This window comes from Budorcas taxicolor, chromosome 8 (genome assembly GCF_023091745.1).
Source record: "Budorcas taxicolor isolate Tak-1 chromosome 8, Takin1.1, whole genome shotgun sequence".
NCBI classification, from domain to species: Eukaryota; Metazoa; Chordata; class Mammalia; order Artiodactyla; family Bovidae; genus Budorcas; species Budorcas taxicolor.
In genome coordinates, this window is record NC_068917.1 from 48,147,433 (window position 1) to 48,173,725 (window position 26,293).

The 26,293-nt window shown below is 41.3% G+C and overlaps 1 protein-coding gene across 1 annotated transcript in view; it reads left to right on the forward strand.

Annotated features, from left to right (window-relative positions):
- The window catches only part of PIP5K1B (phosphatidylinositol-4-phosphate 5-kinase type 1 beta), a 232,466-nt gene extending 213,334 nt beyond the window's left edge, over window positions 1–19,132 (forward strand). Inside the window, exon 13 of the mRNA XM_052645045.1 lies at window positions 19,049–19,132. Coding sequence (XP_052501005.1) covers window positions 19,049–19,051 — 3 coding nt within the window. The 3' untranslated portion in view covers window positions 19,052–19,132. The remainder of the gene's footprint in view (window positions 1–19,048) is intronic.
- Window positions 19,133–26,293: the final 7,161 nt, after the last annotated feature.

Genomic DNA, 26,293 nt, shown 5'->3' on the forward strand with positions numbered 1-26,293 from the left:
TTACCTTAAATGGCTGCTAGTTGTTCCATTATCCTTATTCAAGCATTTGGTTCAGGTTCCATGTTCCTAGTTATTTCTTGGAAAAAGGCCGTTCACCTTCACGCTGTAGTTCCAGGCTATCTGATTCATTTTCAAATTACATCATTGTGTTTTTTAAGATTCTGTCCAATGACCAAAGAGATGTTTTCCCCTGAATTTTGAGTTGATGACACAGATTGGAGTATTTAAAAGAATACAGCAGAGATGAACAGGCTCTTGATTTTAAATGGCCAATCATGCCGTCTTCATAATAGGGCCTGATTCTGCTTTTTGAATCATCCGATATTCTAAGGCAACTGATCATGGTAGCTGTCATTTGGTGTTAGTGCAAAGAGGAACAACCAACGAAGGCAGTGCAGCTGAAAAATGTTGTGTTTTTATGACTAACTGGGAATGGATGGGTAGGTAGGAGATAATGGAACTGCTTTATTAAATAATAGAGAAGTGAAAGAGGGCTACCACAAAATAACATTTTTCTTGCTTCTGTTATTCAGTCTTCATGCTCTTTTTGCTTTGCACCTTACGTATTAACAGCCTCCCAATAATATATCCTATCATCCAGATGTGTGTTTCTGCACGATGGCTGACGTGCAAAAACAGCTGAGGGCAAAGAAACAGTTAAGCCATTTTTTTTAGCCATGCCACTATTGGCAATTAGTGTTCTGATATGCAGCTGTCAGACAGCTTGGTTATTTAATGTCTTCAGGGTGGTTAATAATACTCTTTAATCATGGGACGAAGGGTGGCAGAGAAGCGAAAATGATTGAATTAACAGCTTATCATACTATTATCTATAAAAAAAAAGCTTGAGGAAAAAAAGACATTTTAAATTAGGTCACAGGGGTCCTAGAAAACTCAGTGGAACTTTTTGGCAAGAGACACTGCATTTCTGGACTTGACTTTCCTGACGCTGACGTTAATGACTTGTATGTGAAGCGTCGGCTCTCTGGAATCATTCCTTGCCTGAGCCAGCACTGGCTGCAAAGGACGTTTATTTGAAATGGTGGCAATTCTGTTGGCTTCTCAGCAGAGAGCTAGCATCCCCACCAACCAGAGATGCCGCAACATTTCTGGTAGGTCTTAGTGTGATCGAAATAGGAAGAGAGAGGCAGTGGCTGCCTTTGGTTTATAAGATGTTTGACCAGAATGCCGGTTTCTTCTACCGTCTGACCACAAGGTTGAGAAAGGAAGAGATTTCAGAAAGGGCAAAAAATAGGACCCTTTTCAAAGAGGGTTTGATCCTTTTAAGTCACTGACCAAATATTTCTGAGACAGGTGGAAAAGCTGACAAAATGGATCTGACTGCCTGCACCCCACGGCACCTAGAAAGGATTCGTCCTCAAACAAGAGTGACGCCAGCTTCAAATTAATGAGGCAACCCGTCAGTCTGGATTAGGTCTCTGTAGGATTTTTTTTTTTTTTTAGCAAACAGCATTAAACTGCTGTTTAAGGATTAGCTTAGGGAATTGGAGTTATGAAGGCATACTGGCTTTCCAGTTAAATTAGGCCCACAGTTAATTGGATGACAGATTGCAGAACTATGGTAGTTTTTTTCTTTTTGTCCTGGCTTTATAGTGAATTGTGGCCTTACAGGCCAGCTTGATTTCCACCTTTCTCAAGGCTGGTTTTGCTCTCAAGCTCACCTAAGGTTGCTATTCATCCAGGCCCTCGTTGGGCACCCCTGTTATTCTTTGTCTTTACCTCTCAACACCAGGCTCTCTCTCCTTCCCCACTCCCTCCAGAATCTTCTTGTCGCTTCTCTGCTTTCGATTTCCATCTTCTCCCTCATCATAGGAAACCAGTGTTTGCTAGTCTCCTAATAAGCCTTTTCAATTCTTGGGAAGTGTGTGTTTGTAGAACAGATTCTAATGGTATGAACCTGGGGTCTACCAGGCCCTGAGCCTTCTGGAAACAAAAAAAGCAAATTCAAAAGGAGAATTTAGGAAATGAAAATTTTAGGGAAAGTAAGTTTAAATCATATCTGTGGGACCTCATGAGCTGGGCTGTCCCTCATACCATTCACACTCCTGGGACCTGAGGAGGAATGGGAAAAGTGAGCAGAAGGGAGGAAATGGCAACCCACTCCAGTGTTGTTGCCTGGAGAATCCCAGGGATGGGGGAGCCTGGTGGGCTGCCGTCTATGGGGTCACACAGAGTCAGACACAACTGAAGTGACTTAGCAGTAGCAGCTAATACCAGACGACCTCATCTTAACTAGTTATATCTGCTAAGACCGTATTTCTGAATACGATCACATTTCAAGGCTCCAGGTGGATGTGAATTTTCAGGGGACAGTAGTCAACCAACTACATCACCTTACTGAGGACATGTGAAAGGGCACACATACCGTGTGTGTGTGTGTCAGTCACTCAGTCGTGTCTGACTCTCCGTGACCCCATGGAATGTAGCCCACCAGGCTTCTCTGTCCATGGAATTCTCCAGGCAGGAATACTGGAGTGGGTTGCCATTCCCTTGTCCAGGGGATCTTCCCAACTCAGCAATCAAACCCAGGTGTCCTGTCCTGCAAGCAGATTCTTTACCATCTGAGCCACCAGGGAAGTAAGGTTGGATATATGTTTCCAAATTATTGTGAACTGCTCGCAAAAGGTATCAGGTGAATGAATGTACTGATAGATACAGTCTCATGTTGGGGACATGCTGTGTGTTAGAAATAAAATCGCTGAGGATGGAGCAGGGCACTGGTATTTTTAAAAGCTCCCCACACATCCAGGGCTGAGACCAGTCAGCTTGTCGACAGGGACTTTCAGCTCTGAACACCCTATAATCCTTCTGTGCTAAACGGAAGGGAAAGCTCCCCGCTAAGAGCCCCTAAGATGGTTGGCCAGTTAGGAAAAATGCACTTGATTCTAAGGTGAACCTTCATTTATGAACTGGATATGGGACTGGGTTCCTGCAGCAGACACTACTGCCACCTAGTGGTAGGAAGGTGCCTCTGACCAACCCGGATAAGGAGTGATTGAGGTCCTGGAATTGAAATCTAAGTGCGAGTGTGAGGCTCAGAGGACTGTCTCCACTCCGTGTACTTACTTTATGGCAGCCTCTCGGCGCTGTGAACCCACGTTTGGCAGGGGTACATCCTTCAAACAGCAAAGGCATTTCCCTCTGACAGACATCTACCACCTTTCAAGTTGGAGTGGAGGCTGCATTACAATCAGACAGAAAAATGAAGGTGCTAATTTTCCCTAGGATCCTAGCATGCCCTTTTCATCCATCAAGGCCAGATACACTTGAGCCTCTTTGTAAGCCCTATGGCAATTTGGGGGTTAAACACAGAAAAATCCTTTTCACTGCTTAGGCAGCATCTTTAATGAAGTATCAACAAACATGGGGTGAAAAAAAGCCTTTTTTCCATTTTCAGTCTTGGACAGGCTGTTCTTTACAGCCACTCTACCCGCAGAGGACTATAGCTTTTGTGGTAGCTCCCAATACGGTTAAGTATGTGTGAGTGCTAAGTCACTTTAGTCGTGTCTGACTCTTTGTGACCTTATGGACTATAACCCGCCAGGCTCCTCTGTCCATGGAATTCTCTAAGCAAGAATACTGGAGTGGGTTGCCATTTCCTCCTCCAGGGGATCTTCCCAACCCAGGGACTGAACTCGTGTCTCTAATGAGTCTCCTGATTTGGCAGGCAGGTTCTTTACCACTAGCACCACCATAATAAAATTCAAATATAGGTTCTTATTTAAAAAACAAAAACAAGTTTCTAAATCCCAGTAATAGTACTGTATTTGTTTCCTAGGGCTGCCATAACGAAGTACTATAAACTGGGTGGTGTAAACAACAGAACTGCATGTGTTGTTTCACAGTTCTGGAGGCTAGAAGTTCAAGGTCAAGGTGTTGGCAGGGTTCATCCCTTCTGAGGACTGTAAGAGGATGGGCTCTTTCTGGCTTCTCTTCTTGGCCTGTGGATGGCCATTTTCTCCCTGTGTCTTCCTTCTGTGTGCCTGTGTATTCAAATTTCCCCCTTTTTATAAGCGTCTCAGTTATATCTGATCAGGGCCAGTCCTAATGACCTTACTTTAACTCCCTTACTCCTGTAGTACTGGGGGTTAAAGCTTGAACATATGAATAGGCCAAGGGGAACTGGGAGAGACAATGCAATCCATGCCGGCCACTGTGTTTTTGTGAAGAAAAAAATGGTACCAAGAAAAGTGATGGAAGGGAAAGGACTGGTAGAGATGCAGCCTCTGGCTGTGGCGTCTCTGGCAGCTCACCCTTGTCTTCTGCACAGGGAGAAAAACCAGTGGCCTCGTCCCAAGGCAGTGCTCCCTTTTGAATGAAGCTAGTCCCCACATTCTCCAGAGTGAATTCAGTTGCAGCCCCAGGGCTATGTGATACATTAGATAATAAGGTAACCATTTCGATTTACAATTAGCAACAGTCACTGTAAAGTCCAATGTAGAACTGTCAGCCACATAAATCACTGATGCCCTCCAGCTTCTCTTAGGTCTTTGGAAAACAAATCCATCAGGCCGGGAACTGTGTTAAAATATTGCTGGCTATACTAACAGTTTTGAAATGAGAGGCCATAATCCTAAACCCATCCCTCGAGACACCCGGAATCAGTGCCAGGTTTATCTTGGGTCTGTTCTCATCTTATCAGTAATCTATCTGCTGGCTGGTGTGGAACACTTTGATAGGGCATTGGAGGCTGGCAGAAGGCCTGGGACTGCATGTGCTGCCAGCACTCGGGATTCAACAAACATTCTACATGATCGGCACAACGTGCTAGTTTTCTTCCAAATTGTACGTACCCTCCAAGGTCATTCCAAGTCCACTTTTTGCCTCAAGGCTTCTCAACTAAGGCCCTTTAGTCCCTGGTTCTTGGGAAAGAATCATTTCACCCCTGAGTCTGAGTCTAATTTTTTTTTTTTTTTTTTAAAGTACTAAGGTAAGAAAGAGCTGGGAGGAAGCTTCCTACCTATAAAAACCCCATACCAGTGGATTGGATTCCATACATAGACTGTGTCCTGATTCCTACAGCACTGGTGTCTGTACTTGTTCACCTCCTTTAAAAAATGGTGAGCTTTTGGACACCCGCTGCTGCTGTTCAAAGAGAAATCTCCTACTCCAATCTATTTCCAAGTGATCACACCTTGTGAAGTATCCTAACACGAGGCAGATATGAATATGATAAAATGAAAACACAGAACCTGATGTTTGAAGAAAAATTCCAGAGTACACGGTGGCTCCTCAGAAACTCAAGCGTCTTTGAGAAGGCAATCTGGTGAACCCAGAGAAGGAGGGGACACCGGGCCCCAGGGAATGAGAGGGGTGAGACCCTGTGGAGCTTCTTGTGTGTTTGTGGCAATGCAGAGTTTGGACTCAGATGAAGGGCGTGAGGCAGAATGCGTTGGTAGGTGCTCTCATGGCAACAGAGAGAACATTGGCCAAAAGAAGAACAATGTGAAATAGGAACAGAAGGAAGCAGGGCTGGGGAAGAGGGGCTTGGAACAGGAAAAGGAAATAAGGGACTTGCCACCTATGATAGCCTGCAGAGGAAATCAGTTTTTTCCTCAGGGGTATTTTGGCCAAGAGTTTCAATTTAAAATCAGAATGGGGCTGCCCTTGGACCCCAGAGAGGAAAAAATCATGCTTCCGTGGGACCCTGGGGCTGAACTGTGAGGCAACTGTAGTTAAAAAAGAACATCATCCATGAAGGTCAGGAGCTCTTGGAACAGTGAGACCTCAGGGACTATTTAGTGTGGTCATCTTGGCCAGTCTGACAGTCCTGAAACTCTGCCTTGTTTCAGCTCTGCCCTTAAATCCCCTCACAGCACATTCCAGATCTTACGAAATTCTCTTGGCTAAATATGCCTTTTAAACAGTAGGCTGAGGGTGTGTATGTGTTTCTTTCAGGAAAAAAGGGAGGGATGGAAATGAGCCTAGAAGTGAGACCTCAGAAGAGGAACGTCTCACTCCTGACACCCTCGGCACAGCACTCTAAAAAGTCACCCTCCAAAAACTTAGCCCATCATGAAGTGATCTACTTCACGGGGACCCCTGGGGTAACCTGGCTGCCCCACAGTGGGGTCCACCCTCAGAAGGGGCTTTGTGTTTAGCAAACAGACTACTTTTGTTTTGCTGTGTTCCTCTGTGTGCATTGTACAGTTTCAGTCATAGAAGTACCTGAGCTTAAGTGGAAATAAACACATGAACCTCTCACACACCAGCCGTTAGCACACCCTTTCCTTCAGGTCTCAGAATTTAAAACATCGCGGTTTCTCAGAGTGTCACATGCTTGGGGAACCCTGGCATCTGTGGACAGATGACGACGCACACGTGCACACGAGCAGTTGATGGCAAGAGCTCAGTGTCATTCTGTCTGTCCCTGCTTCCCTGAGATATGGCTGGTTCTCCCACCAAAGCACCAGTTCCTGTTTCTACTTCCGAAGCCATCAGGTGAGGAGAGGGTTGAGTTCCAGTACCTCAGAAGAAGCTGCTAGTGTTTGGGGAAGTAATACCTGAAGAGCCCATCTCTCTGCTGGAGAGCTGGAGGGGAATCCTACATGTACCATATTTTGAAGAATAAACTCAAGCTATGAGTTTCTTCCCAGTGTAGACAGACAGCTGATACTTTGTCTCTTCACTGATGGCTAATAAAGGATTTGTGGATTACAATTTGGAGAAAGGAAAATTGTTGCACACTTCATACTAAATATGAGATAACAAAATCACCTTCTTCTCATTGTGGCCAAGTTTATCATCAGGGAGATACTGCTTATGACCTAAAGACCTTTCAGGCCACCTTGTTTTATTAGGGTTATAAATGGATACTTTCAGGTAACCAAACATGTCTTTCCAGGATTACATTACAACATGGGTATAGAACTGGCAGTTCTCACCAACTTTGACATCCTTGTACCCTGGGGGTGAGTGGGTGTTTAATGAAGTTTACAGAAACTGCAACAAGACCCTCCAGTTTAAAAAAAAAAAAATCCAGTGGAATGAGAGACAAGATGGCAGAGTAGAAGGACTTGCTTGCCTTCGCTCATGAAAACACCAAAATCACAACTAACTGCTGGACAACAACCCCTGACGAAAAAGACTTGAATCTACCAAAAAATATATTCTACACCAAGAGATAAAGAAGCAGCCACTATGAGATGATAGTAGGAGGGGCGCCTTAGCAACAAAATCAAATCACATACCAGTGGGTGATCCACAGACTGGAAAATAAATATATCATAGAGGTTCTCCCACAGGAGTGAGAGTTCTAAGCCCCACTACAGGCTCCCCTGCCTGGGGTTCTGGCAGCGGGAGGAGGAGCCCCCAGGGAATTTGTCTTTAAAGGCTGGTGGGGCTTTAGTGCAGGATCTCCAGAGTTCTGGGGGAAACAGACTGCTCTTGAAGGGTGCACACAGGTTTCACGTCAACTGGGACCCTGGGCAAAGCAGTGAGTCCATAAGAGCCTAGGCCAGACCTACTTGTGGGTCTTGGAGGGTCTCCTCAGGGCCTGGGGGTCAGCTTTGACTCACTGGGGGGCAAGGACACTGGTGGAGGCCCCAGGGAATACTCATTAGTGTGAGCTCTTGGGCAGCAAAAGCAGTTCTAAGAGGAAGTTTATAGCCACACAGTCTTACCTCAGGAAACAAGGAAAAGCACCTCAAACAACCTGACCTTACATATAAAGCAACTAGAGAAAGAATAAACAAAATCCAAATTAATTAGAAGGAAAAAATTATAAAGATTACACAGAAATAAATGAAATAGAAACAAAGAAAATAGAAAACATCAATGAAACTAAAAGCTGTTTCTTTGGAAAGATAAATTGATAAACCTTTAGTTAGACTCATCAAAAAAAGAGCTCAAATCAATAAAATCAGAAATTAAAAAAAAAGTTAAATCTGACACCACATAAATACAGATGATCATATGAGACCACTACAAGCGACTATATGCCAATAAAATAGACAACCGAGACAAAATGGAAAAATTCTTATTAGAAAGGCACAATCTTCCAAGACTGAACCGGGAAGAAATAGGAGATATGAACAGTCACAAGTAAAAACTTTCAACAGACAAAAGTCCGGGACCAGATGGCTTCACAGGTGAATTCTATCAGACATTTAGAGATGATGTAACACCTATCCTTCTGAAGCTATTCCAAAAAATTGAAGAGGAAGAAACACTCCCAAACTCATTCTAGAAGGCCACCATCACCCTGATACCAAAACCAGACAAAGACACCACAAAGAAGAAAATTGCAGACCAATATCACTGATGAATGTAGATGCAGAAATTCTTAACAAAATACTAGCAAACAGAATACAATAATACATTAAAAGGATCATACACCATGATCAAGTGGGATTTATCCCAGGGATGCAGAGATTCTTCAATATCTACAAATCAATCAGTGTGATATACCACATGAACAAATTGAAAAATAAAAACCATATGATCATCTCAATAGATGCAAAAAAAGCTTTTGACAAAATTCTATGCTCATTTATGGTAAAAACTCTCTAGAAAGTGGGCACAGAGGGAACCTACATCAATATAATAAAGGTCATATATGACAGAGTCACAGCTAACATCATACTCAACAGTGAAAAGCTGAAGGCAGTTTCCTCTAAGGTTAGGAATAGGACACGAACGTCCACTCTTACCTCTTTTATTAAACGCAGTTTTGAAAGTCCTAGCCATGGCAATCAGAGAAGAAAAAAGGAATCCGAATTGGAAAAGAAGTTAGCAGATAAAATGATACTGTACACAGAAAATCCAAAAGATGGTACCAGATAATTGTGAGAGTTCATCAGTCATTTCAGTAAGGCTGCAAGATACAAAATTAATACACAGAAACCTGTTGCATTTTCAAATCAAAAAAATGACATATCACCTCACAGCAGTCATAACAGCCATCATCATCAACAATAAATGCTGGAGAGGGTGTGGAGAAAAGGGAACCCTCCTACACTGTTGGTAGGAATGTAAATTGGTACTATCACTTTGGAGAACAGTATGGAGGTTCCTTAAAAAGCTAAAAATAGAGCTACCATATAACCCAGCAATCCCACTCCTGGGCATATATCCAGAGAAACCCATAATCTGAAAGGATGCAGGCACTGTGATGCTCATTGCAGCGGTATTTACAATAGCCAGGACATGGAAGCAGCCTAAAAGTCCATTGACAGGAAGGGGCAAAGATGTGATACATATACACAATGGAATAGTACTTACCATTAAAAAGAATGAAATACATTTACAGAGATGTGCATGGACCTGAAGCTGTCAGGCAGAGTAAAGTAAGTCAGAAAATGAAGCACAAACACTGTATAATATCACTTATATGTGGAATCTAGAGAAATAGTAGAGATGAACTTATTTGCAAAGCAGAAGTAGAGTCACAGATGAAGAGAACAAACTTACGGTTACCAAGAGGGGAAGGTGGGTGGGGTGAATTCAGAGACTGGAACTGACATATATACACTATGATTTATAAAATACATAACTAATGAGACTCTGCCATATAGCACAGGGAACTCCACTCAGTGCTCTGTGGTGACCTATATGGGAACAAAATCCAGAAAAGAGGGGATCTGTGTATACATAGGACTAATTCATTTTGCTATACAGCAAGAAACTAACAAAACATCATAAAGTAATTGTGTGTGAGTCACTCAGTCATGTCCACCTCTTTGCAACCCCAAGGACTATAGCCCATCAGGCTCCTCTGTCCATGGAATTCTCCAGGCAAGAATACTGGAGTGGGTTGCTATTTCCTTCTCCAGGGGATCTTTCTGACCCAGGGATCGAACCTGGGGTCTCCTGTATTGTAGGCAGATTCTTTACCATCTGAGCCACCAGGGAAAGCAATTATACTCCAGTAAAAATTAATTTTAAATATTTGTTCCATTTCTATACACTTGCAATGAAAGGTCAGAAAGAGAAATTAACGAAATAATCCCATTTACCATAGCATCAAAAAGAATAAAATACCTAGGAATAAACCTACCTAAGGAGGCAAATTCATGGGGTCGCAGAGTCGGACACGACCGAGTGACTGAACTGAAATGAAAGGAGACAAAAGACCTGTACTCTGAAAACTGAGATGCTGATGAAAGAAATTGTTCAGTCGCTCAGTTGTGTCTGACTCTTTGCTACCCCATGGACTGCAGCACACCAGACTTCCCTGTCCTTGACAATCTCCCTGAGTTTGCTCAAGCTCATCTCCATTGAGTTGGTGATGCCATCCAACCATCTCATAAGATTACACAAACAGATGGGAAGATATACCATGTTCTTGAATTGGAAGAATCAATATTGTCAAAATGACTATAATACTCCAGGCAACCTACAGGTTCAGTGGAATCCCAATCAAATTACCAATGACATTTTTCACAGAACTGAAACAAAAAATTTTTTAAGTTTTATGGAAACACAAAAGACCCTGAATAGCTAAAGCAATCCTGAGAAAGAAAAACGGAGCTGGAGGAATCAGGCTCCCTGACTTCAGACTATACTATTAAGGCTACAGTAATCAAAAAAGTATAGTACTGGCACAAAAACAGAAATATGTTAATAGATCAATGGAACAAGATAGAAAGCCCAGAAATAAACCCTTGCACCCATGTCAATTAATCTGTGACAAAGGAGGAATAACTATACAATAGAAAAGAGACAGTCTCTTCAATAAGTGGTCCTGGGAAAATTGCAGCACGTGGGTGTAACCTTAAAAATGAAAGAGATCTCGGTCATTTCCAAGGAAAAGCATTCAACATCACAGTAATCCAAGGCTGTGCCCCAACCACTGATGCTGAAGATCAGTTCTAAGAAGACCTACAAAACCTAGAACTGACACCAAAAAAAGATGTCCTACTTATCATGGGGAATTGGAATGCAAAAGTAGGAAGTCAAGAGATACCTGGAGTAACAGGCAAGTTTGTCTTGGAGTATAAAGTGCATCAAGGCAAAGGCTAACAGAATTCTGTCAACAGAATGCACTGGTCATAGCAAATTCCCATTTTCAACAACATAAGAGCCAACTTTACACCTGGACATCACCCAATGGCCAATACCAAAATCAGACTGATTATATTCTTTGTAGCCAAAGATGGGAAAGCTGTATATAGTCAGCAAAAAACAATACTGGTGCTGACTGTGATCATCAGCTCCTCATAGCAAAATTCAGGCTTAAACTAAAGAAAGTGAGGAAAGCTATTAGGCCATCAGGTACAACTTAAAATCAATTCCCCTAGGAATATACAGTGGAGGTCACAAATAGATTCAAGGAATTCGATCTAGTAAACTGTGCCTGAAGAACTGTGGACAAAGGCCCATAATATTGTATAGCAGGCAGCAAACAAAACCATCCCAAAGAAAACGAAATGTAAGAAGGCAAAGTGGTCGTCTGAGGAGGCATTACAAATAATAGAGGAAAGAAGAGAAGCAAAAAGCAGAGGAGAAAATGAAAGTTACACCCAACTAAATGCAGAGTTCCAGAGAATAGGAAGAGAAAAGAAGGCCTTCTTCAATGAACAATGCAAAGAAATGAAAACAGAAAGGGTAAGACTAGAGATCTCTTCAAGAAAATTGGAAATATCAAAGAAATATTTCTGCCAAAGATGGACACAATAAAGGACAAAAATAGTAAAGACTTAATAGAGGCAGAGAGATCAAAAAGAGATGGAAAGAATACATCGAATAACTGTACAAAAAAGATCTTAATAACCTGGATAACCACAACGGTGTAGTCTCTCAGAGCTAGACATTCTGGAGTGTGAAGTCAAGTGGGCCTTAGGAAGCACGGCTGCCAATAAAGCTAGTGGAGGTGATGGAATTCCAATTGAGCTATTTAAAAATCTTAAAAAGATGATGCTATTAAAGTGAGACACTCAATATGTCAGCAAATTTGGAAAACCCAGCAGGACTGGAAAAGGTCATTCCTCATCCCAATTCCCAAGGGGAGCAATACTAAAGAATGTTTAGTACCAGACAGTTGGCACTCATCTCCCATGCTAGTAAGGTTATGCTCAAAATCCTCCAAGCTAGGCTTCATCATTATGTGAACCTAGAACTTCTAGATGTTCAAGCTGGGTTTAGAAAATGCAGAGGAACCAGAGAGAAAATTGCCAACATTCACTGGATCATAGAGAAAGCAAGAGAATTCCAGAAAAACATCAACCTCTGTTTCACTGACTATACAAAAGCCTTTGACAGTGTGGATCATAACAAACTGTGGAAAACTCTTAAAGAGATGAGAATACCTGTTTTCTGAGAAACCTTTATGTAGGTCAAGAAGCAACAGTTAGAACCCTGTATGGAACAACTGACTGGTTCAGAATTGAGAAAGGAGTATGACAAGGCTGTTGATTGTCACCCTGTTTAACTTATACACAGAGCACATCATATGAGGTGCTGCATGGATGAGTTACAAACTGGAATCCAGATTGCTGGGAAAAATATCAACAACCTCAGATATACAGATGATACCACCCTAATGTCAGAAAGTGAAGAGGAACTAAAGAGCCTCTTGATGAGAGTGACAGAAGAAAGTGAAAAAGCTGGCTTAAAACTCAATAGTAAAAAAATTAAGATCATGGCATCCAGTTCCATCACTTCATGACAAATAGAGGCGGAAGAGGTAGAAGCAGGGACAGGTTTCCTCTTCTTGGGCTCTTAAATCACTGTGACAGTGACTGCAGCCATGAAATTAGAAGATGATTGCTTCTTGGCAGGAAGCTATGACAAGCCTAGACAGTGTGTTAGAAAGCAAGGACATCACTTTGCCAACAAAGGTCCATTCAGTCAAGGTTATGGTCTTTCCAGTAGTCATGTATGTATGTGAGATGTGGACAATAAAGAAGGCAGAGCACTGAAGAATTGATGCTTTTGAACTGTGATGCTGGAGAAGACTCTTGAGAGTCTCTTGGAAAGCAAGGTCAAATCAGTCAATCTTAAAGGAAATCAACCCTGAATACTCTTTGGAAGGACTTAGACTGAAGCTGAAGCTCCAGTACTTTGACCAGCTGATATGAATAGCTGACTCATTGGAAAATACCCTACTGCTGGGAAAGATTGAAGGCATAAGGAGAAGAGGGAGACAGAGGATGAGATGGTTGGATGGCATCACCGATTCAGTGGACATGAACTTGGGCAAACGCCAGGAGATGGTGAGCAATAGTTACAGAGTTGGACATGACTTGGTGAACATGAACAACAACATGTAAAAGGATGAAACTAGAACATTATCTGTCCCCATACACAAAAGTAAACTCAAAATGGCTTAGATCTAAAGTAAAACAAGCTACTATAAAGCTCTTCAGTTCAGTACAGTTCAGTTGCTAAGTTGTGTCCAACTCTTTGTGACCCCATGGACTGCAGCATGCCAGGCTTCCCTGTCCATCACCAACTCCCAGAGTTTACTCAAACTCATATCCATCTAGTCGGTGATGCTATCCAACCACCTTATCCTTTGTCATCCCCTTCTCCTCCTGCCTTCAATCTTTCCCAGCATCACGGTCTTTTCCAATGAATCAGTTCTTCGCATCAGGTGGCCAAAGTATTGGAGTTTCAGCTTCAGCATCAGTCCTTCCAATGAATATTCAGGGTTGATTTCCTTTAGGATATACTGGTTGGATCTCCTTGCTGTCCAGGGGACTCTCAAGAGTCTTCTCCAACACCACAGTTCAAAAGCATCAATTCTTCGGCTCTCAGCTTTCTTTATATAGTCCAACTCTCACATCCATACACAACTACTGGAAAAAACCATAGCTTTGACTAGACTGCCCTTTGTTGGCAAAGTAATGTCTCTGCTTTTTAATATGCTGTCAAGGTTGGTCATACCTTTTCTTCCAAGGAACAAGCATCTTTTAATTTCATGGCAACACTCACCATCTGCACTGATTTTGGAACCCAAAAAAATAAACTCTGTCACTGTTTCCATTGTTTCCCCATTTATTTCCCATGAAGTGATGGGACCAGATGCCATGATCTTAGTTTTCTGAATGTTGAGTTTTAAGCCAACGTTTTCACTCTCCTCTTTCACTTTCATCAAGAGGCTCTTTAGTTCTTCTTTGCTTTCTGCCATAAGGGTGGTGTCATCTGCATATCTGAGGTTTTGATTTTTCTCCAGCAATCTTGATTCCAGCTTGTGCTTTATCCAGTCCAGCATTTCTCATGATGTACTCTGCATATAAGTTAAATAAGCAGGGTGAAAGGATACAGCCTTTACATACTCCTTTCCCAATTTGGAACAGTCTGTTGTTTCATGTCCAGTTCTAACTGTTGCTTCTTGACCTTCATACAGATTTCTCAGGAGGCAGGTCAGGTGGTCTGGTGTTCCCATCTCTTTCAGAATTTTCCACAGTTCGCTGTGATCACACACAGTCAAAGGCTTTGGCATAGTCAATAAAGCAGAAGTAGATGTTTTTATGGAACTCTCTCCATTTTTCATGATGCAACAGATGTTGGCTATTTGATCTCTGGTTCCTCTGCCTTTTCTAAATCCAGCTTGAACATCTGGAAGTTCATGGTTCACATATTGTTTAAGCCTGGCTTGGACAATTTTGAGCATTACCTTACCAGCATGTGAGATGAGTGCAGTTGTGCAATAGTTTGAGCATTCTTTGGCATTGCCTTTCTTTGGGATTGGAATGAAAACTGACCTTTTCCAGTGTTATGGCCACTGCTGAGTTTTCCAAATTTGCTGGCATGTTGAGTGCAGCATTTTCACAGCATCGTCTTTTAGGATTTGAAATAGCTCAACTGCAATTCTGTCACCTCCACTAGCTTTGTTCATAGTGATGCTTCATAAGGCCCACTTGACTTTGCATTCCAGGATGTCTGGGTCTAGGTGAGTTATCACACCATCGTGATTATCTGGGTCGTGAAGATCTTTTTTGTTTAGTTCCTCTGTGTATTCTTGCCACCACTTCTTATTATCTTCTGCTTCTGTTAGGTCCATACCATTTCTGCCTTTTATTGTGCCCATTTTTGCATGAAATGTTCCCCTGGTATCTCTTAATTTTCTTGAAGAGATCTCTAGTCTTAGAGGAAAATATAGGAAGAACATTCTTTGATGTAAATTGCTACAGTCCTTTTGGAATCACCTCCTAGTGTAATGAAAATAAAAACAAAAATAAACAAATGAGACCTAATTAAGCTTAAAAGCTTCTGCACAGCAAAGGAAACCATAAACAATACGAAGAGACAATGCACAGAATGGGGAAAAAAGACACACAAGGAATTAATCTCCACATTACACAAACAGCTGATGTAGCTCAATATCAATCAATCAATAAAACCCAATCAAAAGATGGGCAGAAGATCTAGATAAACATTTTTCCAAAGAAGACATACAGATGGTGAAAAAGCACATGAAAAGCTCAACATCACTAATTGTTAGAGAAATGCAAATCAAAACTACAATGAGGTATCACCTTTCTGACCATCAAAACTAAATGCTAGAAAGGGTGTGAAGAATAGGGAACCCTCCTACACTGTTGGTGGGAATGTAAATTGGTACAACCATTATGGCAAACAGTATGGAGTTTCCTTAGAAAAACTAAAAATAAAATTATCATATGACCCAGCCATCCTATTCCTGGGCATATATCTAGAGAATACTGTAATTTGAAAACATATATACACCCCAATGTTCATTGCAGCTCTAATTACAGTAACCAAGACAAGGAGGCAACCTAAGTGTTCACTGACGGATGAATGGACAAAGAAGACATAGTACAATATACAATGGAATATTGTAGTATATATTATAGTAGAATATTGCTCAGTCATAAAAAAGAAATAATGCCATTTGCAGCAACAAAGGCAATTCTATAGATTATCATACTAAGTGAAATAAATCAGAAAGAGACAAATATCATATATTACCTATATGTGGAATATTAAATGAAACAAATGAACTTATTTACCAAATACAAACAGATGCCAGGGTTTGAAAACAAACTAATGGTTACCAAAGGGGAAAGGATAAATTAGGGGTTTTGGATTAACATATACACACTCCTATATAGAAAATCCACAAGGACCTACTATATACTACAGGGAGCTCCTCTACTCAACAATCTGTAAAAACCTATTTGGGAGAAGAATCTGAAAAAGAACAGATACATGTATAACTGAGTCCCTCTGCTGTATACCTGGAACTAACGCAACATTGTAAATATAAACTATTCACGTATGTGTGTGTGCTCAGTCATGTCCGACTGGGACCCATGGACTGTAGTCCCCCAGGCTCCTCTCTCCATGGAATTCTCCAGGCAAGACTACTGGAGTGGGTTGCTATTTCCTCCTCCAGGGGATCTTCCTGACCCAGGGATTGAACCAGCATCTCTTGTGTCTACTGCATTGGCAGGTATATTCTTTACCACTAGCACCACCTGGGAAGCCCCTAAATTTTAAAAATTAAAAATTTAGTGAACATACAGGAGTTTTAATGACCACAGCTGGTAATGATTCATTATTTTTAATACTAAGGAAATTATATTTCATTATAATAGTGTTTGATTTTTTTTTACTGAATTACAAATTTCTCATAAAATTGGTTAAACACAATATTACATTTCTTTTCATGTAGTTTTTATTATATAAACCAGTAACTATTTTTAATAGTCTAAGTTATTTGATGGTATACATTTTACAAACAGTATTTAGTAGAGTCTTGTGGTTGTAATGGAACTTTGTGATCATCTGACCCAGGACCGCCCCCCGTGACTGCCCGAGCCCTTGTCACTGGCCACCGGTCATCGAGTTGCCTCCCTGCTGCCCTGGGTCCACTGCCTCAGCTCCACCCAGAGGCCAGTTCACCTGGCCTCCTCCCTCAGAGACCACTCATTTCTTTAGTTAGAAAACATTTCCACATTGAAGCAAAACTGGCTTCTACAAATTTGTCCCAGTTCTAGGGAGTCATTTTTTCTCACCCTCGGCTTCGCCGGTGGCTCAGATGGTAAAGAATCTGCAGGAGCCCCGGGTTCAATTCCTGGGTCGGGAAGATACCCTGGAGAAGGGAATGGCTACCCACTCCAGTATTCTTGCCTGGAGAATTCCATGGCCAGAGGAGCCTAGAGGGCTACAGTCCATAGGGCCTCAAAGAGCTGGATATGACTGAGTGACTAACACGCTCACTGGAGTCTCAACAGGTGACAGATTGGGTTCCTAGGGTGGGGGGCAGTGTGCGCAGCACAACAGCTGATGGAAGGGAATTGAAAGGATGACCCTTTTGCCAGTCTACTCACTTCACACACTCCGGTGCTCCTGCGCCTGCCCCAAGGATCACGGCCACCTGTGCCAGTGCTGTTGATGACAGTGCCACACTGGCAGTGACATTTCAGCTAGTACCTCTTTCTTCCCCAGAGTGAGTCTTCAGATATTCAAAGACAGCTGTTATGTTCTCTCTTTAAATCTCTGTATTCTCTGGACCCAAAAGTCCAGGTCTTAACCAATTCCATGGGGTCCTGGATTTGGAGACCTTCAACTGATGGTTCTTTCAGGCAGGGCTCAGATTGGTCAGTGTCCGCCTCAGTTTAGCACTAGAAACCAGACATGGAACCCCAGCTGGGATCTATCGGATAAGTAGAGCTCAACTATCACCTCCCTTTGGTTTTAAAGAAAGCAGGACTCAGATCTAATTAGAAGAAACTTGTAGTTTTATGTGGGTGTTTTTATGCCACTGGTCAAGCCTAAATGAAGTCGACCTTACAGACATCTGTCCTGAGAAAGGGAGCAACTTCCTCTTTGCCCACTGCTAAAGCGCACACCACCTAATACTCAAATAATCTTTCAGATACAGCTTGAGTAGCAGTGTGAACATGTTGTAGACTTAGGCAGGAGAACCGTTCCAATTTTGATTAATAAGAGGGAGCAGTCTCAACTATGAAACAGTGGTAAATAAAAGTTACAACTCACGAAAGGCAAGAGGAAATATTCACTTTTGACACAGTTTCTTTCCTAATAATTTTCAGTCATTTCAAACTTTGGACTCAAGTTTTTTCAGTCTCCAGATGACTGTGTTGGGCCATACAATGTCTGTGGTCCCAGCTACAACCTTCTTAACCATTATGTTGGGGACACTAACATATGCCAGGCACTAAATGATATATATATATAATTTGCGTTTACCCTGTATATGTGTATATTTCTACCCAGACACTATTTTCCTAAGAAAAAAAAAGTTTATCACTTATAAAGCAGGATTTATTACTCTCATTTTACAGATTAGAACAAATAAGGTACAAAGATGGTAACTGGGATACTGTCCTGTAGCTGTAATAATTAGAGGATCAATAGATGTGAGCTGTCACATCTGCCTGAACATGGTACCACTTCTCATAAATATATCCTAGTACAACTGTCAGAGGCTGAATTAGCTGCCTCTGAGCTTAAGTGGCTACCATTTTAGGTCTGATATTTGCTGGACATATTTTTTATTCCCCAGCCACAGGGACAGTGTGCAAAAATGAGCACAGGGTCCATGAGTTCCAGACTATGTTCAGGTTGCTCTGATTTACTTCAGGACCGATATACCACAGCACAACCCCAAAGCACTGTGCCCTTGGAGGGCTTAGTCAGTGTCATTTCCTTCCAAGTCCCTAGCCTTGAGCTGTGATGTGGTAGAACTTGATAAATCTTGGTGGACTTTACATACTGCAGAAGTTAGATGCTTATCATTGCAAAAGAATCAATCCCAGGGACTTCCCTGGTGGTCCAGTGGCTAAAACACCCTACTCCCAGTGCAGGGGACCAGGCTTGATCCCTAGTCAGGGAACTAGACAGACATGCCGCAACTGAAAGATCCCACGTACCTCAACTGAAACCAAGGGCAGCCAAATTAATTAATTAAAATATCTTTAAAAAGAAAAAAAAGAATCCATCCCAGGCCTGTTGCCCTCCCACGTCTACCTGCATGTTTCTCAGGGACGAGTCACTGAGAGAATGAATGAACTTGTGTTCCTACTCATCAGGCACCATTATAAATCAACGCCAAAACTTAGCCTTACATCTCCTTTCCTTTTTCCCCACCCAGTAAGTGAAAATGATGACCACCTTGGCAGATGGAGGACACATGAACACAGTTGTGGGAAAGAAGTTTCTCCACTCCAGAATGACCCAAAGGAAACGGCCGAACCCCACTACACACAGAATCGTAATCAACTGGACTTGGAGTTTGCAAGATGTCAGGGGAGCCTTGGCGGAAAGGCTGATCAGCAGATGTGAAAAACGCCACAGTCTTCTGGCATTTGCTGTTGCTTGCTGAACTGTGAAGAACTGCATGAACTCTGTTTAAGCTGCTTTCTATACCATTGGCAATCACCTTTTTGGACCTGGAAGTGCTATTTTCCTATTGACACTTGCATTATTTCATTTTGCATGCATCTAGTGATTATCCATAAGCAACATATGTAATCTGCACATATATTTTTTAAAGATCCATCCATGCAAAATGGTAAATAAAGTCTAAATTCTATTCTTTTTTGCAAAGTTATAATCATAGCCCATGTCATTAAAAGTTTAAATTGGTTTCATATAAAGATCAGTGTAATAGGTCTGCATATACTTTATAGAAAATTAGCTTCTATAAAGATTTTTTCACTGTTTACTAGTGAAATGAGATAAGCAAAGCTATTTATAAAAGGCCTTATGTCGTGTACATACATTGTCTTTGAAATATTTGTGATTTAGTTTATTGCTTGTAAAAGAGAAATTATATAATTTATTTAGTAAATACTATTGTAAACTATAGTTTTATTGAGAGAAATAAAATATTTTGTTCTCAGTTGTGGTTTATGGTCTTTATATTTTTTCCTTTTGTTAATAAAAAAGAAGTAACTTTGACATTCCTCATTTTTACATATTCTAGACTGCTAAATAAACTGACTCTCATAATAGATGAAAATTGAGAGAAAATTCTCCAGGCCCTGAGAAAAGACTCAATAACAGATTCTGCTGTTTGCTCAAGATTTTTCCCTAAATGTCCTGGTATTAGTCAGCTTTCACTATGTTATATTGTGGTAACAATCCCCAAATCTGTGGACTGGGGGTAGGGGGATCCAAAGCATCCTCTAGGACATGCCACTTTTATGGCAGAAGAAAAAATGTGATCATGGAACTACAGAGCTCATAAAGGTAGTGCTTAAATATGGTTTATAGAACTTCTGCTCACATTCCACTGGCCAAAGCAAAAGACACTGACAAGTCAGATGTCAAAGAATTGGGAACTATACTTTTCATATAGGCATAGACACAGCAGAGGGGGACAATGAATATTTTAAGCAGTTAATACATCTGTAGGGGCTTCCCTGGTGACTCAGTGGTAAAGAATCCACCTGCAAGAGACACAGGTTCAATCCCTGGTCCAGGAAGATCCCATGCCATGGAGCCACTAAGCCCATGCACTGCATCTTTTGGGCCTGTACTCTAGAACCCGTGCTCCATTACAAGAGGAGCCATGGCAACGAGAAGCCTGTGCAGCATAACAAGAGAGTAGCCCCTGCAGCATCAAAGACCCAGCACAGCCAAACATGAAATTACTTTTTTTAATATTCACTGAAAGGACTGATGCTGAAGCTGAAGCTCCACTTAGGCTACCTGATGCAAAGAGCCAACTCACTGAAAAAGAACCTGATGCTGGGAAAGATTGAGGGCAGGAGAAGGGGGCGACAGAGGATGAGATGGTTTGATGGCATCACCAACTCAGTGGACATGAGTTTGAGCAAAATCCAGGAGATAGTGAAGGACAGGGAAGCCTGGTGTGCTGCAGTTCATAAGGTCACAAAAAGTCGGACACAACACTGACAGAAGAACAACAATGATTTAAAAAAAAAAAAAATCCAAAACATCTCTTGAGTGTCCCAAGCAGCAGAAGCTTAAGAGGCTGTGTACTCATACACTATGGAAAAAATCATTAGAAAGCAAAAAGACATTCCTGGTAAACACTCAATGTGAAATATTAATGCTGCTACTGCTAAGTCACTTCAGTTGTGTCCAACTCTGTGCAACCTCATAGACAGCAGCCCACCAGGCTCCACCGTCCTTGGGATTCTCCAGGGAAGAACACTGGAGTGGGTTGCCATTGCCTTCTCCAATGCATGAAAGTGAAAAGTGAAAGTGAAGTCGCTCAGTCGTCTCCGACTCTTAGCGACCCCATGGACTACAGCCCACCAGGCTCCTCTGTCCATGGGATTTTCCAGGCAAGAGTACTGGAGTGGCAAACTGATTCTCATAAGCAAACACGGTATTAGCTTTTGTAAATAGACCTTGGAGCTACGGTGTAAGTAGTAATTTCACTTGCAGAGTTGGTGCTGGGACTCAGTCCTGGGTCAAGCTGTCAGTGGGAAATTCTACTGAGATGGACTGTGGAGGATACTTGCTGTCTCTTGCCTTGCTGTCTCTAGTATCCACATGCGCTAGCAGATGCCCCTTCTTCCTAGAGGGTTTTTCTTAACTGGAATCCCACTCTTATCCCCTCCCATCTGTAAATCTACCCATTTATCTAAGCATGGGTCCTTGAGCGCAGGACCCATTGACTGTATAAGGGTCATAGATGTATATTATTAGGGACATGAAATAATATGCACAAGTTGAGTATGCCTTTGTGTATATGGGGGCCTTTTTTTGTGAAGAGAAAGGCTATAATTTCCATCAAATTTACAGTGACAGATCCAAGAACTGTTAGGAACCACTATTTTGAGGCTTAACTCAAATACTATTTTAGTGCCATAAAGCTGTCTATGATCCCCAACTCCCTCCGCCCACCATCATCACCCCCGGTCAGCCTGGGATCGTCTCACTTAGTCTCAGAAAATCTCAACACTTTGTACCTTTTTTCAATGTTGGAATTATAACTTAAATATAATAAAGTATACAGTTACTAATTGCATAGTTCAGTGAATTTTTACATATAAATGCACCCTCAATCTCTATCAAATTACCAATGGCATTTTTCACAGGATTAGAACCAAAAAAAATTTAATTTGTATGAAGACAGAAAAGACCCTGAATAGCCAAAGCAATCTTGAGAAAGAAAAATGAATCAGGAGGAATCAGGCTCCCTGATTTCAGACTATATTACAAAACTACAGTAAGACAATATGGTACTGGCACAAAAACAGAAAAATCAATGCAACAAGATAGAAAGCCCAGAGACAAACTCATGCTTCTAAGGCCACCTAATCTATGACAAAGGAAACAAGAATATACAATGGAGAAAAGATAATCTCTTAATAAGCGGTGCTGGGAAACTGGACAGTCACATATAAAAGAATAAAATGGGAACACTCTCTAACACTGTACACAAAAATAAAATCAAAATGGACTAAAGACCTAAATGTAACGCCAGAGACTATGAAACTCTTAGAGGAAAACAAAGGTAGAACACTTTGAAATAAACTGCAGCAAGATCATTTTTCACCCACTTCCTAATGAAAATAAAAAAAAACAAATGGGACCTAGTTAAATTTAAAAGCTTTTGAAGAGCAAAGGAAACTATAAACAAGACAAAGACAACTTCAGAATGGGTGAAAATGTTTACAAATAAAGCAACTAACAAGGGATTAATCTCCAAAATATACAGACAACTCATGCAACTCATTATCAAAAAGACAACCCAATTGAAAAATAAGCAAAAGACCTAAATAGACATTTTTCCAAAGAAAACATACAAATGCCCAAGAGGCACATGAAAAGATGCTCAGTAAAGCTAATTATTAGAGACATAAAAACCAAAACTACAATGAGATATCACTTCACACCAGTCAAAATGATTATTATAAAAAATCCACAAACAATAAATGCTAAAGAGTATGTGGAGAGATGGGAACCCTTGTACATTGTTGGTGGCAATATAAATTAGTACAGCTACTATGGAGAACAGTATGCAAGGTCCTCAAAAAATTACAACTAGAACTATCATATGACCCAGCAATCCCACTCCTGGGCATATACCCAGAGAATAAAGGGTACATGCACTCTGATCTTCACTCACTGCAGCACTGTTTACAATAGGCAAGACATGGAGGCACCTAAATGTTCATCCACAGAGGAATGGGTAAAGAAGATATGGTACATATATACAATGGAATATTGCTCAGCTGTTAAAAAGAATGAAATAATGCCATTTGCAGCAACATGGATGGACCTAAAGAGGACCATACTGGGTGAAGAAAGTCAGATAGAAAAGGAGAAATCTTATATGACATCCCTTATATGTGGAATCTAAAAATAAATGATACAAATGAACTGACTTACAAAACAGAAAAAGACTCATAGACTTAGAGAATGAAATTATGGTTGCCAAAGTGGGTAGAACGGGGTAAAAGATAGCTAGGGAGTTTGGGATCAATGCATACACACTGCTATATTTAAAATGGATAACCAACAAGGTCCTACTGTATAGCACAGGGAACTCTGCTCAATGTTATATGGCAGCCTAAATCAGAGGGGTGTTTGGGAGACATGGATACATGTATATGTATGATTCAGTCCCGTTGCTGTCCAACTGAAACTATCACAACACTGTTAATCAGCTATATTCCAATGTAAAATTTAAAAAAATGAAAAAGACATAGAGATGGCCAAGAGACGCAAGAAAAGTTGGTCAACATAGATAATTATTAGAAAATGCAAATCAAAACTACAATTCCTTACATAGGTTGGAATGGCCATCATCACAAAAATCTACAAACAATAAATGCTGGAGAGGGTGTAGAGAAAAGGGAACCCTCCTACACTGTTGGTGGGAGTGTAAATTGGTACAGCCACTATGGAAAACAGTATGGAGGTTCCTTAAAAAAAACGAAAAATAGAGCTACCATATGACCCAGCAATCCCACTCCTAAACACATATCTGAGAAAAACATAATTTGAAAGGATACATGCACTCCAATGTTTACTGCAGCCCTGTTGACAATAGCCAAGACATGGAAGCAAGGTAAATGTCCACTGTCAGATGAACAGATAAAGAAAATGTGGTACATATATACAATAAAGTATTACTTAGCCATAGTACAGTGTTAGTTGCTCAGTTGTGTCTGACTCTTTGCCATCCCATGGACTGTAGCCCACCAGGCTCCTCTCTCTCGGGACTTTTCCAGGCAAGAATACTGGAGTGGGATGCCATTTCCTTCTCCAGGGGATCTTCCCAATCCAAGGATCAAACCCAGGTTTCTTGCATTGCAGGCAGATTCTGAGCCACCAGGGAAGCAAAAGGTACAAAATAGTAACATTTGCAGAGGCATGGATGGACCTAGAGACTGTTATACAGAGTGAAGTAAGCCAGAAAAATAAATATCATATATTAATGCGTATATGTGGAATCTAGAAAAACTGTATAGATAAACCTGTTTGCAAAGCAGAATTATAGACAGAGACATAGAGAAGAAACATATGGACACCAAAAGGTGGGTAGGATGGGTTGGAAAATTGGGATTGATGTTTGTACACTACTATGTAAAAAGATCTTCACGACCAAGATAATCACGATGGTGTGATCACTCATCTAGAGCCAGACATCCTGGAATGTAAAGTCAAGTGGGCCTTAGAAAGCATCATTACGAACAAAGCTAGTGGAGGTGATGGAGTTCCAGTTGAGCTACTTCAAATCCTGAAAGACGGTGCTGTAAAAGTGCTGCACTCAATATGCCAGCAAATTTGGAAAACTCAGCAGTGGCCACAGGACTGGAAAAGGTCAGTTTTTATTCCAATCCCAAAGAAAGGCAATGCCAAAGAATGCTCAAACTACCGCACAATTGCACTCATCTCACACGAAAGCTGAGCACCGAAGAATTGATGCTTTTGAACTGTGGTGTTGGAGAAGACTCTTGAGAGTCCCTTGGACTGCAAGGAGATCCAACCAGTCCATTCTGAAGGAGATCAGCCCTGGGAGTTCTTTGGAAAGAATGATGCTAAAGCTGAAACTCCAGTACTTTGGCCACCTCATGCGAAGAGTTGACTCATTGGAAAAGACTCTGATGCTGGGAGGGATTGGGGGCAGGAGGAGAAGGGGATGGCCGAGGATGAGATGGCTGGATGGCATCACGGACTCGATGGACATGAGTCTGAGTGAACTCCAGGAGTTGGGGATGGACAGGGAGGCCTGGCATGCTGCAATTCATGGGGTTGCAAAGAGTTGGACACGACTGAGCGACTGAACTGAACTGATTTATGAAGTAGATGGCTGGTGAGGGCCTACTGTACAGCACAGGGAAGAAAAAAATAGAATATACAATCTGTTTATAGCCTATATTAAGTTAACCTTAAAAATGCATTCCAATATACAGAAATTAGGTGCAGAAATATACTGTTTGATCCCACTTATATGAGGTGCCTAGAACAGTCAAATTCAGAGAGTCAGAAAGTACACTGGTAGATGCCAGGGGCCGAGTGGTGGGGAGGGTGGATGGGGAAGGGCAATGGGGAGTTAAGTGTTCAAAGGGAACAGAGGTTCAGTTTAGGAAGGTGAAAAATTCAGGAAATGGATGATGGTGACAGCTGTGTAACAATGTGAACATGCATAGTGCTACTTAACTGTATAGCTAAATATGGTTAAAATAGTATGTTTCCATATTATGAGACTTTTACCACAATAAAAAAATTTTAATTTCCCACACATCTTCAAAGATAATAAATTATATGGCACCCAGGAGACATAATCAGAATGCTGTGACAAAAACGAACATTCTTACAGATGGCCAAAAAGCACATGAAAAGATGATCAACATCACTAATTATTAAAGAAATGCAACTCTAAACTACACGCACCCCAGTGTTCACTGGAGCACGATTTACAATAGCCAGGACATGGAAGCAACCAAAACGTCCGTCAACAGAGGAATGGATAACGAAGACGTGGTACACATATATACAATGGAATATTACCCAACCATAAAGAAGAATAAAATAATGCCATTTGCATGAGTGGACCTGGAGACTGTCATACTGAGTGAAGGCAGACAGAGAAAGACAAATATTGTAAGATAATGCTTATGTGTGGAATCTGAAAAAAAGGGTACAAATGAACTTATGTACAAAACTGAGTCACAGATGTAGAAAACAAACTTATGGTTACCAGGGGATAAGGGAGGAGGTATGAACTGGGAAATTGGAATTGACATACACATACTACTATTAAAATAGATAACTAATAAGGACTTACTGTGTAGCACAGAGAACTCTACTCAATACTCTGTAATGGCCTATATGGGAAAGAATCCAAAAAAAGAGTGGATACCCTTTGCATCATGTTAGACTTAGTAAACAGGCATGGTAGTCTTCA